This window comes from Montipora foliosa, chromosome 1, assembly GCF_036669935.1.
Source record: "Montipora foliosa isolate CH-2021 chromosome 1, ASM3666993v2, whole genome shotgun sequence".
Lineage (NCBI taxonomy): Eukaryota > Metazoa > Cnidaria > Anthozoa > Scleractinia > Acroporidae > Montipora > Montipora foliosa.
Genome location: NC_090869.1, coordinates 55968527 through 55979554, shown reverse-complemented (window position 1 = coordinate 55979554; position 11028 = coordinate 55968527). Strand labels below are relative to the sequence as shown.

Here is an 11028-nt window from a genome sequence, read left to right as displayed (position 1 = left end):
AAATTTTATTTGCGCCAGTAGTTAGACCAATTTTCTTTTACAACAAGCATCATTCATTTACACGAAAGAAACACCCATGAACGATTGTAGCAAAGAAAAAAGGACACAGGGATTAAGCATCTTTGCATAATTATTTGCTTGGAATGTACCTGTCATTTTCTGCAATAATCAACTTCGTATTTTTTGTAAACGAATGACGTTTTCAGGGGCGTAGCTAGGACTTTTCAAGGATGGGGGGGGGGGGGGGGGGTCACACTGTGCGCAAACAGAGAGGTACTCACCAGATTGTGGCGTTTTTCGCCACCTGAATAATTGTAAGTTGTTTACTTAAAGGGCTTATACAAAAGGAGGGGGGGGGGGGGCGGTGACGGGCACCCAGGAACCCCCCTACCTACACCCTTGTGTTTGGTGTAAATGAAACACAGTGTCGCACTATTGATCTGTAACTGTTGCCAGTTTATCTTTTGCTTTATGAACAGCAAAAGGTGTATTCAGTTACAGAAAATGTTATCACTTCTGATAAAAATTTTACATAGTTCAAGCAAATGTTTGCATCGCTGTTTTGTGTTGTTGTTATATAAATATTAAAAGGCCCAATTCAAAGAATCAAACTGCCGTATTTTGAAAGAGAAAGGTATCATCGTGGATTATGACGGCAAAACCTTAAATGCCATTTGAAAGTGCTATGAAATTTATTGCTAAGTCCTGTTCTTTTTTTAACGCTACCAAAACAGACAGGGTGATAACCGGAAAGACCAACCCGGTCATGACATCAAGCCTGCGGTGGAATACGGCCCATCAGCTTTCGGTATTGTATATATTTTTTAGGACGGTTACACCGTATTTCCTTGCCCTTTCGTAAACGGTCGTATCCATTTGGCGACATCGTGAGAGTTTTTTTCTAAATAAGAAAATATATAATATGTCCAAAATTACGTAACGAAGCCAGGTTAGTTGGCATTACCAGCGTACGGTCACTCACCACTACACTGAGGAGTGTCTGTGGCCAAGACTTACAAAACGGTTTATAATTTAACCATTGTTTAATGCACCGTATTTACTCGCTCAAACAACACCCTCGAATAAACGCCGCATACGGAAGGAAAAGTACAAAAAACGCCATCCTCGAATGAAGGCCGCACCCAATCAGAGAATGCGACGTTTATTCGAGGATTATAAAAAAAAAAACAAACACACGTTACAACTCGGTAATCTAAGCCAGCCTCGGAAATTTATTTTCCTTTATGAAGAGATGTTTAACTCGAAAGGGCGATACTGGCAGCTCTTTCTTCAGAATTTTCGCAATGTACAGTTGCGTTGTTAAGGCCAACAATCTTTCCAGCACTTTCTCAGGAAATTTAAGCATCTTTGTTTAAATAGCATTCATAAACTATCTACCGTTAAGGAAAATGCTGACAGTGATTTAGAAACATGATTTTGAAAGAAACGCCGCATCGGAGATGCTCAAAAGTTAATAAACACCGCGGCGTTTCATCGAGTAAATACGGTTAAATATAGTAGCCTGCACACAAGCTATCCGTGCGTCGAATGGTGCGCGATCGACAGCTGGGGAGTGAGCTCACTTAATTTAGGCTTAATTTCCCGACCTGGTTTAATTTTAGCTGATTCAGTCTAAAATTCAACCACCTCGGGTCTATTTTACTCCTCAAGGCATGGCTACTAAGCATGGCACCGACCGTTTACGAAAGGGAAATAAGCGACGGCTACTGCTAGATTTTGGCGGGAAAAAAACGTGGTGGTATTGTGTTCCTTGCACGATCCATGATTTTGCATTAAGCACGAGCAATCCCCTCGTGCAGCAACTTTGTTACAGACCAATCAGAGGCCTTATTGTCGCCAGGTCTAACCTGATGGGCCATAATTTGGAGGGAGACGTATCCTATATTTAAATAATACTGTAAACTGATGGGCCAAGGCCAAATAAGAGAGATGGACACTTCTGGGTTAAGGCCGGGACACAATAAGCGACAAGGCGCAGCGACAGGTCTCGGCGACAAGTTGCTCCATGTGTACTAACTGCAAAACAATCGCTGCGACACGCCCCCTGTTCGGTACACACGCAGTGATATCGTATAAGAGGGAATGTGAACTAGTTTTCTAATTCAATATGGCTGACCATATGACGCTCTCTCGTTGGTTCATTTATACTTTGTCGCAGCGACTTGTCGCTAGAAGTGTACACACGGTGCGACAACGCTGCTTTCGCTAATTTTGCCGCTGCGATTAGGCGCACGAATTCAAACTGGTCTGAATTCGTGCGACTGATCGCGGCAATAAAATTTTGCCGCAGCGACAATGATTTTCACAAAATTAACCGTGTCACACAAGGCGAATTGTTGCGGGGACTTGTCCCCGCGACGTGTCGCAGCGACTTATCGCCAGGGCTTCTGTAATGGCTAGGTGCGCTTTGGTGCGCTTTGGCCTCAAAAATCAGAAAAATAAATTGTTGTTTATAATTCCTCACTGGCCTTATTGTCAAAATCGTTCAGCATTTTGAGTTTCTTTAGCAGCAATTCTTTTACAATAAACTCTATTTTTGTTTATAAACATGCGTAAAAATTTGTAAAAGATTAGATATGAAAATATGCATGCATATAAATTGAGAAACTATTCTTCAATTGATAATTAATGAAGAGTACGTCATGATCTCTTTGATTTAAATAGTTGAAACACTTAATGAACTCACAGTACCCTTGAGGCTAACGAAACTATTTACAATTTAATGAATTTAATAGTCAAAACGGGCGATGCAGCAGCCGTAAGATTAAATTTGACTGGCTTGTTATCCAAACCGAAAACAAAAGACTAAAGGAAAGAGGCTACGTCTTAGACTTAAATGAAGGCTGTTCAATAGCAAACAAACAATAGTTTGCTTACGGCAGCTGCTGCGCTAACCCTTAAAACCAAACGAGTTCTTCTTTGTTACCAGCATAACTTCTGGCTCATTTCTCTCTGAGGAAAACAAGAAAAGGCACACATTAAAGAATAAATTTTGCATTCGTTCACACAAAGGACGGAAAATAACAGGATTATTACATGTATCTTCGCCTTCTTATTTTGCACGAGTCAATCATCCTAGCTTGAAGCGTCAGGGTCCATGAAAATAATCCCATGTTTTTAATGCAAGAATCATCGTAGTCAGCTAGAATAAAGAAGAGGATTTACACTAAAAGACCACATCCAGGAAGCCAAGATATTTCAAGGCGTTTCCTTTCTTCCCCTGCTCAACCTCGTTCCCAGGGTATCTTGCTTAACGACAATGGAGACCCTGGGAACGAGATTGCCTCCTGCTCTTTTAGTGTCTGACTCCCTCCAGGCCTCGTGGCCTCAGGCCTCGTGGCCTCACGCGCAGGTAAAAGAATTCAAGCTCGCTTGCACGTGTCACCCACCTTCCTACCGGGTCTGGCATGAGATTTTCCAAAACACGCCATGCACGTAAGCCTAAATGGGCACCACTACATACAATATGACCCCTAAACGAGATTTAGTCATTTTACATTACAGATTCGCAGAGAACGTTCGGGAATTTGTATGTATGTGTATCAGAGCCAACTCTCCACACTGGATGAAACTTTTTATAATGGAAAATTATTATAAAATACATGAAGACTTGCGAAGCATTTTATACCGTACAGTATATGCTGCATCAATAGGCCATTTCCGAGTTCAAGTCTGCCTCCTCTTCAAAGCGAGTCAAAGTGCTAAGTTTTTGTGATGGTAATTAGTTCTACTTTACATATGAATGAAAACTAATTTTCATAACAAAAACTTCGCACTTAGACTCGCTTTGAAGATGAAGCAGTCCAGAACTCGGAAATGGGCTACTCCACTGGGTAGAGCATGGATTTAAAAAAAAATATATATATAAAAAATAAAAAATAAAATTAAAAAAAAACGAGAAGGAAAGAAGCGGCAGTGGATAGAGAAAGCACAAGTCATACATGCATGTCAAGACTCGACTTGACCGCAAATGATGAATCGAACCTGTTTTTGTTGACAGATGTGAACGAGTTTGGGTTCTTGTTTTCCTCAGGCGATTTGCATAAGTTCGCAAAAATAAAGCAAGAGGAGACGTGTCTATGTGTGAGAGAATAAACAAACTCGTCCAAGGACACAACAATTTTGACCACCTTTCTTTCACACAGTTGTATGATTATGCTTCTTTGCCCTTGCATTGACGGAAACGGGATTTCTTTTTGACAAACCGATTTGTTTTGTTTTAGAAAGACCACACGACATTTTGCTTTGCACTCTTTGCGAGCATATCTCTAAAATTAAAAAATAAAAAACGACTGGTAAAGGAATCAACGTGGATTTACTACAGCGGATCAAGGCTCGCACAAGTGGCATGTTTGAGGAATCCGATGTCAAAACCATAGAGAAAGGTGGGTGACACAAGCGAGCGAGTGAGCGTGAACCCCATTTTTTGCACTCTTGGGTCTTTTTGATGTTTTCCGACTTTAACGCCAAAGAAAACAAGTGGTTTCGGCGGATGACATGTCATGCCGACCAACATACTGGTACAACCAGTGTGATGATGAATGGTAACTTACCAAAGGCTCGAGCTCTTTGGCTTCTACGAGATTGTGCTCGGTTACAAAGTAATAAAAATGCTTGTAACATTGGTTGACATGCGCCTCCTATGAAAAGAAAAAAAAGAACAAACATGCTTTAACTCCCAAGAACCAATAGTGGGGAATCAGAGCAAAAGAGGGGAATTTCATGATTATACATGAAACTTTTAACACCAATTTGGTTTTTCTATAGGAGCCAAACTCGACCATGGATATTCCAGAGTTTATCAGATATTTAAGGATATGACATCTAGGCTCCAGTAATTCCAAACAAGAAAATAATACTGAATGGCTTCTTCCATTTTATGGGAAACGCTCAGATTTTTGCACGAAATGTCATTAGGTACACGTAAGAACTGCTTGAAGTCATTAATTTGTTGCTAGGGATATCCAACTGACAAGACGAACAAGAGGCAAGCTATCACATGGCTAGAGGTCCTCTATGACACAAGCTTCCGTACTACAGAACAGTATAAAGTGGCCCAGCACCTCTGGTCTGGGAATTCCATCAACTACATGTATGTGGTATAAATGGTTTTCAACTGTCAGATTTTTGACTGCAAAATGTCATTAACTGATAGTTGTAGAAGTCAGCTTAACTACCGGCAATCATCTGTTTTTGCTTGGGATATCAAACGCATCTACTGTAACTTAGCAAGTGTGCCTAAAAACTCTTCAGTGGAGATGTGATGCATGTTGTATTCTCTCACAGGACACTGTTCTTGCATGCCTGAACACAACACTACTCAGACAAGGTACATGTAAGAGGACACATGTACAGTGTGTACTAAAAATCCACTATGCTAAGAAAATTAATTTAATCTAACTTAACAAATAAAAAGTACTGTAACTTGTTATTTCCCTGCATACTTTGTCAAACATCATGGCATTTCTGGCAACAGAATAATCTTTATCTAACAACTCAGGAAAACACAATAACCACAGGTTACATGTATCTGCCTCCTCTTTCTGCTAAAGGAAGACAAGTAATTATCTTCTCACCACTCTTAGAGACTGCAGTCTGTCAAAATGATGCATGTAGATGTGAACAAATACTCTGAAGAGTCGTGTTAGGATCTTCTTAGCAGTGGGAAGAAAGGCTTTAGGAAAAGGAATATCTGAAAATACAATAATAATGTTGATAGCAAATCAGTGTCCTCATCAAAATGTGAACTGAATTACAGAGGGATGTGGAAGACATTACAGATTTTTGTTTCAGCTGATTAAGAGCACTTGGGGAGAACTTTGCAACTTGCAAGTTTTGGCCAAATTTCTGGCCCTTTTGCAAACTGAGTGACCTTTTTCTCATAATGTTCTACATGACATAAATGAGTGTTTCCAAAGAAGGCAAAACAGTTTTCTTCCTATTGAGTGTAGACTTTGTTACTTTCTTGGTGCAATGTGAGGCAGCCCATTCCAAAGTGTACATGTAGGCCACGATATTTCATTATAACAAAACTATTGACTTTGTCCACTAAAGAATTATCTGCTCTGAGCCATACATAATCAATTGCACCACTTCTACCAGCATTTTTGTTGTTGCTTTTGCTGTGCAAAGATTGCTGCATTAGCATAGCTTTGTAATAGTAACTGAATAAAAGCGTTGGTTTTAACCTAAATTAAAAACCTATGATCCTGACAACTGAAAGCTCTCTTACTATACCTTTGTCCACTGGAAAAATGTCTTCATTATTTATCAGATTCTCTATCCAATCCATCAACAGAGAAATGTACTACAAACATTAAATGAAATAACTGCTTCATTAATCTGATATATACAGCAGATACAGTGTACATGCACAAAACAGTGCACCAGAATGTGCAGGGGTTTTCAAAATTTCAGAGCTAGGATTTACCGTAACTGCATTAAATTTTATTACATGAATCAGATGCGTTGAAAATTGAATTTCATCTATCATAATACATGTATTGATGTACAGGTATGGGGAACAGGATGGTGCAAAAGCTCGCCCACATGTAGGACATGTGTGAGTGAGTGCTGTTGTGGCAGTGGATGCTGCTTGGGCCTTGCCCACAGCACGCTTTTGTTCTGCCTTGAGTGGTGATACCACTGACCTCCCACCACAGCGACATAGCTAAAATTTTGTAAAGACTGTAATGCAATTTTTCACTCGGTCTGCCAGAGTTTGATGAAGTAGCTTTGGCAGACTTAGTTATAAAAACCAAGGACTTGAGAGTCACTTTTCCTTCTTTTTCCCACCAACATTTCAGCTTATACATACATATGTTGCCCAACATGGTCGAAATACACAAACTGAGTTGTACACAAACTAGAAATACCACTGGCCAATGAGATTTTTACCAAACACAAGTGAATCACTCTTTGAAATGGAGTGTTTATGATATTGGATCAATACAGTCTCTTTTCCCTTTGCAATAAAGATATCTGGTTGAATCGCCAATTTGCGACCAGCATTCAAGTTAAAATAAAAGGGTTAGTAATCGGCATTTTGCCGAAACTTTTGCTAAAAGAAATAAAGCAATGAAAAAATAGTTTGTTTCTTGTCATGAATTTTGTTTCAATTTGGAGATATGGAGCAAAATTGTGATGTGGTTGACCACGATCCATTCCCTCAATCATTCACCATTTTCAGCGGTTTTTTACACAGACGTACAAAACTGTATTGCGGGCTCTTTGTTTTGTACAACTTCATTGCAATGATTGTCCCTACTTTACCAGTCGAGAGTTGCAAAATGATGCAATTTAATTTGCTGCTATAACTTGCGGCTAAATTTTCATACCTTGTATCTTTTTTAAAAATTTCGAGCCTAGGGTATGTTATAAAAATGGTTTAACTAAAGTTCAGGCTCATTCCCAAAAAATGAGTGGAAACTGCTTACGAACTTTCATCTTGCAAACGAAATGACGTGTTTTCTTCAATGTTCAGGAAAATAGGCGTTTCAAAATCCTCCATCTCTGGCTTTTGCATTTGTGAGGGTGGTATATAAGCAGCTGCTTTATCACTAATATCAGGCATTTCTTCAGTTTTATGCGGAAAATATCGTAATTATGCGGAGGATGCGGATTTTAGGGAATTATGCGGATCCGCATCGATCGCCGCATCCTGTCAGATGCCATGAATTAAGGACATTCACGCCCAAAACGTTCCCGCGTACAGATTTTTTCAAAACTTGCCACACAGAAAGGTAATGATCTACTTTTGCCAAAAAGGAAAAAAAAAAAATGGGGGGTCACTGTGCTCGTTTTCGAGATCATGAGGTTTACTTTTAGAAGCTTGCATTATTTTAAGACGATCTTAGCTTACAACAGTCAGCAAAAAAAAGCTACATCAGTGAAATTTAGATCAGGTAAACATACTCAAGTCAACATAACTAATATAACTTAACAAACTTTTGCAGCTGATGTCTTTTTTCTCATAATGTTCTACATGACATAAATGAGTGTTTCCAAAGAAGGCAAAACAGTTTTCTTCCTATTGAGTGTAGACTTTGTTACTTTCTTGGTGCAATGTGAGGCAGCCCATTCCAAAGTGTACATGTAGGCCACGATATTTCATTATAACAAAACTATTGACTTTGTCCACTAAAGAATTATCTGCTCTGAGCCATACATAATCAATTGCACCACTTCTACCAGCATTTTTGTTGTTGCTTTTGCTGTGCAAAGATTGCTGCATTAGGTGAAATAGACCTTGAAAAACAATACATATTAGTCTAAGAAAGAAAACTTCGGTTGCATGAGAGCATACAAGTCATGTAAAAGTCGAAATATTTGTAACTTCTCACATACAGATTTTTTTGTTTTTTGTTAAAATGGACAAAATCAGGAAAGGAAGTGATCTACGGAAAGAAAAATGGGGTCACCGAGCATTCAAGAGAGTAAAATCGCTGCGGAAAATGTTTGTGCCTTTAGCATCGTGTTTACCTTCGTGGTCTGCGATGCATGACGTGTGCGTGACATGCGCGAAAAAATGCGCAGTAGCAATGGGCGGGAACGTCCTTAAGCAATAGAGGATGTTTTCTGTGTTTCCATAGCCTCATCAAAACATGAGGGGAGTTGGGAGAATGTTTCTCAAAGATAATTCGACAAATGAAGGTTTTTTTACTTCTAGATTGAAACAGATTTTCTTGATACATTACATGTACATGTACATGTGGGTTGAGTTTGCTAGTTCTCTACTCTGGTCCAAGAGGTTTTCCTCAGGGGTACTTAGGTTTTCCCCTCTCCTCAAAAACCAGGCTAAAATTTGACACAAGTTGATTTAATTTCTCTACAGTGTCTGCCCCAGCACTAAATACAATATTGAAACTTAAATAAATTTATTTATAACTATTACATGTAATTTAGTTGATGATGATGATAATAATAATAATAATAATAATAATAATTATTATTATTATTATTAACAATCATCGTTATTTTTAGTAGACTGGTTCCTCTTTTCAACAATTTTTTATTATGAAAAATAAGACTGCTTCCCGACGTCCATTTTACCTTTAAAACCTTGTAAGACACAGTCACTTTTTAATGAAAATGTGTGTATTGAGCTTTATGATAAGATGGCTTTTTACCTCAATAGCTGGAACTGAAGTTGGCTTCTTGTATTTGCCTTTATCACACCAATGATATTCATACCTTGAAGAAACAGTGACAAAATGAAAGGAGATTGCCTTCAGTTTCCTATTTAACTGATTTCATCAACAGTTCCTCTAGTCATAAACAATCACAGGAGGTGATTAAATTTCAGGTTGATCAAGGAGTTACAACCTTTAATAATGGCAACTACTGTGACATACAAGACTCCCAGATGGCAAGATATGCAAACTACTTCTACTTGTTTTTTTTTCTACCGAAGGTATTTTTGTCTGAGAAAATGAAATGATGACATGAAACAGTCATGTGTAAAAGTGCAACAGCCAAAATCAACATGAACAGAGGTTTAGGCACTCACGGGGTGAGCTTAATTAGAACAATCAACTTTCAGCCCATCCAATTTAGTGAAACCCTTTGAAGACTTTGTAGTAAAAAAATTATGCAACATTAAAAGCACAAAATTGTCTTGTTTCATACATGAGAAGAGTCTTGTTCCTAAAGACAAGCCACACCTCTCTTTGGACAATGCTCTACTTTTTGTGTCCCTGACAATAATTTTGAAAATGACTTCTAAATCCAGAATTCCTTCATGACAAGAGGTTCAATATTCTTGATCAATGGTGAGACAATATTAAAGTGTTGTTGAAGATATTGTAAACAAAAACCAGCACATACTCAAGGTACTATAATATTAATATTATTTTTTGCACCTTTACAATATTAAGTGATGAGGGCTTTTTAATTCAAAAGATTTCAATTTGAAGAAAGAAAATTATTTTTTCACCTTATCTCTCACACACAATTCAGTATTATTTTCATATAATAACCTCTTTCCTCCAGACATTGTAGGACAACTGTCTTCAGTGCAGACATCTTGAATTCCTCCAACTATCAAGTTAATGCGATTGTAAAAGTCCACAACTAAAAAAAAAAGAAAAACGATTGCTTAAACTCTCTTGTTCACCTGGTCTGAAAAACATCATTACACAGTCTAAACATTAGACTCTTCTTTTTTAGTGATACATTGTGTAATTAAATTGAAGCTCAACTCTTCTTAACATTATGGAGGTACAGAAGGTTTAGAATCCTTGAAAGAAAGTCTGAAACATCCTTTCCTTCACCAAAGTAGGAAGTAAGATGAAGTCTGGGATCCCGCCCTCTCTTGTTGACCCTTCAGCTGGTGGAAAATATCCTCTCTCAGCTTTGCATCATGAAAATAAAGGAAATCTATCAAAATTTAAGTTTGTTATGCTGTTTTAATGCTAAACTACGATCACTTAGGTTCTAAGATGGCATTACCATTATAAGGAAGTAAAATTCGAATGGCATTTCGCTATTTGTAGGGATAATAAAGGAGAAAAAGCACCGACTAAAAAATCTTAATTGTCCACATTTTGTCTGTTTTTTTTTCCAACCATGCCTGTGCACACAAATTAAAAATCCCAAGCTGTTCGTGGTTGTTATGAGATATGCCTCCCAATTTCGGTAAAGAAATGACATGTGACAAAGCTGTATTGTTCTTCAATGCTGTGCCCAGCTGCAGCGTTCTTAATTAAAGTGATAAAATACTGGATGACTTATCTGCAAAAATAAATCGTGAAACTTGTGGGATACTCCCATTTTCATCATTTTAATTTCATGCAAAACACAAGCGCTAAATGTTTATAAGTACAGGACATTTATTGGACCAAGTGTACTCCAATATGTTATTAATAAATATTAGATTGAAACTTAGATAATAGATACCATGCACTGCAACCCAGTCCATGAAGTCTTGATCCTTCGGTAATTTGACACATTCCTTAAGATCTATTCCAGCATGAAGCGAGGCCTCGAGAAGGAAAAAGAAATAGATTG

At 38.1% G+C, this 11028-nt stretch overlaps 1 protein-coding gene across 1 annotated transcript in view; it reads right to left on the bottom strand.

Annotated features, from left to right (window-relative positions):
* Window positions 1-1517: 1517 nt before the first annotated feature.
* LOC138001983 (MOB kinase activator 3A-like) overlaps window positions 1518-11028 on the bottom strand; it is a 10028-nt gene continuing 517 nt past the window's right edge. The window contains exons 3-9 of the mRNA XM_068848178.1: window positions 10918-11002; window positions 9999-10092; window positions 9150-9213; window positions 6259-6328; window positions 5598-5713; window positions 4575-4661; window positions 1518-2973 (exon numbers count right to left, since the gene is read on the bottom strand). Of these exons, the coding sequence (XP_068704279.1) occupies window positions 2944-2973; window positions 4575-4661; window positions 5598-5713; window positions 6259-6328; window positions 9150-9213; window positions 9999-10092; window positions 10918-11002 (546 nt within the window). The 3' untranslated portion in view covers window positions 1518-2943. The remainder of the gene's footprint in view (window positions 2974-4574; window positions 4662-5597; window positions 5714-6258; window positions 6329-9149; window positions 9214-9998; window positions 10093-10917; window positions 11003-11028) is intronic.